Source organism: Rutidosis leptorrhynchoides, chromosome 6, assembly GCF_046630445.1.
Source record: "Rutidosis leptorrhynchoides isolate AG116_Rl617_1_P2 chromosome 6, CSIRO_AGI_Rlap_v1, whole genome shotgun sequence".
NCBI classification, from domain to species: domain Eukaryota; kingdom Viridiplantae; phylum Streptophyta; class Magnoliopsida; order Asterales; family Asteraceae; genus Rutidosis; species Rutidosis leptorrhynchoides.
The window spans coordinates 7879855-7881510 of record NC_092338.1 but is presented as its reverse complement, the minus strand read 5'-3'; the positions used below and the strand labels follow the sequence as shown (position 1 = coordinate 7881510).

General features: G+C 38.4%; 1 protein-coding gene across 1 annotated transcript; it reads left to right on the top strand.

Annotated features, from left to right (window-relative positions):
- The first annotated feature begins 334 nt into the window (after positions 1–334).
- LOC139855852 (mitogen-activated protein kinase kinase kinase 17-like) lies at positions 335–1656 on the top strand. The gene has a single exon (XM_071845095.1). It carries the CDS (start codon positions 400–402, stop codon positions 1417–1419), a length of 1020 nt encoding a protein of 339 aa, XP_071701196.1. The 5' UTR covers positions 335–399; the 3' UTR covers positions 1420–1656.

The window sequence follows — 1656 nt, the reverse complement described above, 5'->3', positions numbered from 1 at the left end:
GGTTTACAAACATGACTTAAAATCACACAAGTTAGGGAATATCCTTGCTTGCAATTCTAAGACACGAAATTTGTTGACAAGTGTCCATGCCACGTAGTTACCGTTTTGGCCTTACCAAAATTAAGTTGTCACTGCCTACCAATATATTGCCACGTAGTCAACTTCCGTTAAACAAATCGTCAACTCAAAATATACCACGTAACATCCAACTTCCCATCCAACCAAATAACTACAACTTCTTACACCTTTTCAACAACAAAACTACAAACCCTCCTCAACACACCACTATATATATAAACCATACATTAAACCCTTCAAAACATCAATCAACAAATACAACAATTCTTTCACACGCCAAACTTTTTTTTTTTCTTTCAAAAAAGTAAAAATAAAACCAACATGGATTGGACTAGAGGCAATGTTCTTGGCCGTGGTTCATCTGCCACAGTCTACACCGCCATGTCGACCTCCGGCGACATATTTGCGGTCAAATCAGTCGACTGTTTGCAGACGGAGAATTTGAAAAAGGAACAAACTTTTTTATCTACGTTAAAAAGTCCTTATGTTGTAAGCTACAAAGGGTGTGACATTAAGAAAGAAAACAACAATATGATGTACAATATATTTATGGAATACATGTCTAGCGGTTCGATTATGGATTTAGTAAATTCTCGTAAAGGTGTTGGATTAACAAATATGGAGATTGCAAGATACACAAGAGATATTGCGAAAGGGTTGGATTACATTCACTCGTGTGGCGTAGTACATTGCGATATTAAAGGTCGTAATATTTTAGTACACGAAAAAGGTGCTAAAATTGGTGATTTTGGTTGTGCAAAATGGGCTGATCAAGTGTCACAAATTTGTGGGACGCCTATGTTTATGGCGCCGGAGGTAGCACGAGGCGAAGAACAGAGTTTTGCAGCTGATATTTGGGCATTTGGATGCACTATAATTGAAATGATCACGGGTGATTCACTTTGGTCAAATGTGAACGACCCATGTTCAGTTCTTTACAGAATTGCATATTCTAACGAGATCCCTGAAATCCCATCTTGGATTTCGGATCAAGTTAAGGACTTTATTGGTAAATGTTTAATTCGCGATCCACGAAACAGGTGGAATGCGAAAGAGCTGCTTAAACATCCGTTTATTCAACAATTCGACGAAAATTCAAATGAAATTGTTTGTGAAAAAATTGGTACAAATTCACCTACGAGTATACTCGATCAAGACGTTTGGGATTCAATGGAAGAATCGTCATCATCGTCGTCGTCATCATCGTTGTCGTTGGTGATGGGTGATCATGAATTTGGTCAATCGACTTCGTTGAGGCAAATAATCAAACAGTTGGCGGGCAAGTCAGAAAAGAGAAAATGGGCGGGTGAAAAAGGGTGGATCACTGTCAGGGAGTGGTGAGTTATGGGGCGGTGAGAGATAGGTGTGGTAGGTAATGAGATGGAAGTGGGTTACACCGTGAGTTAGTTGTGTACATTAGATTGGATGCCACCTAAGTTAGTTGTAGATAACCGATTGCTGTAAATGTTGTACTACGTATTTTACAACCTGATACGGTGCCGTTTTTGGGTTTATCTGATTTTTAACATTCTAACAGAAACACTGTACATAATTTATGTAATATTTAACCGAGTTTTT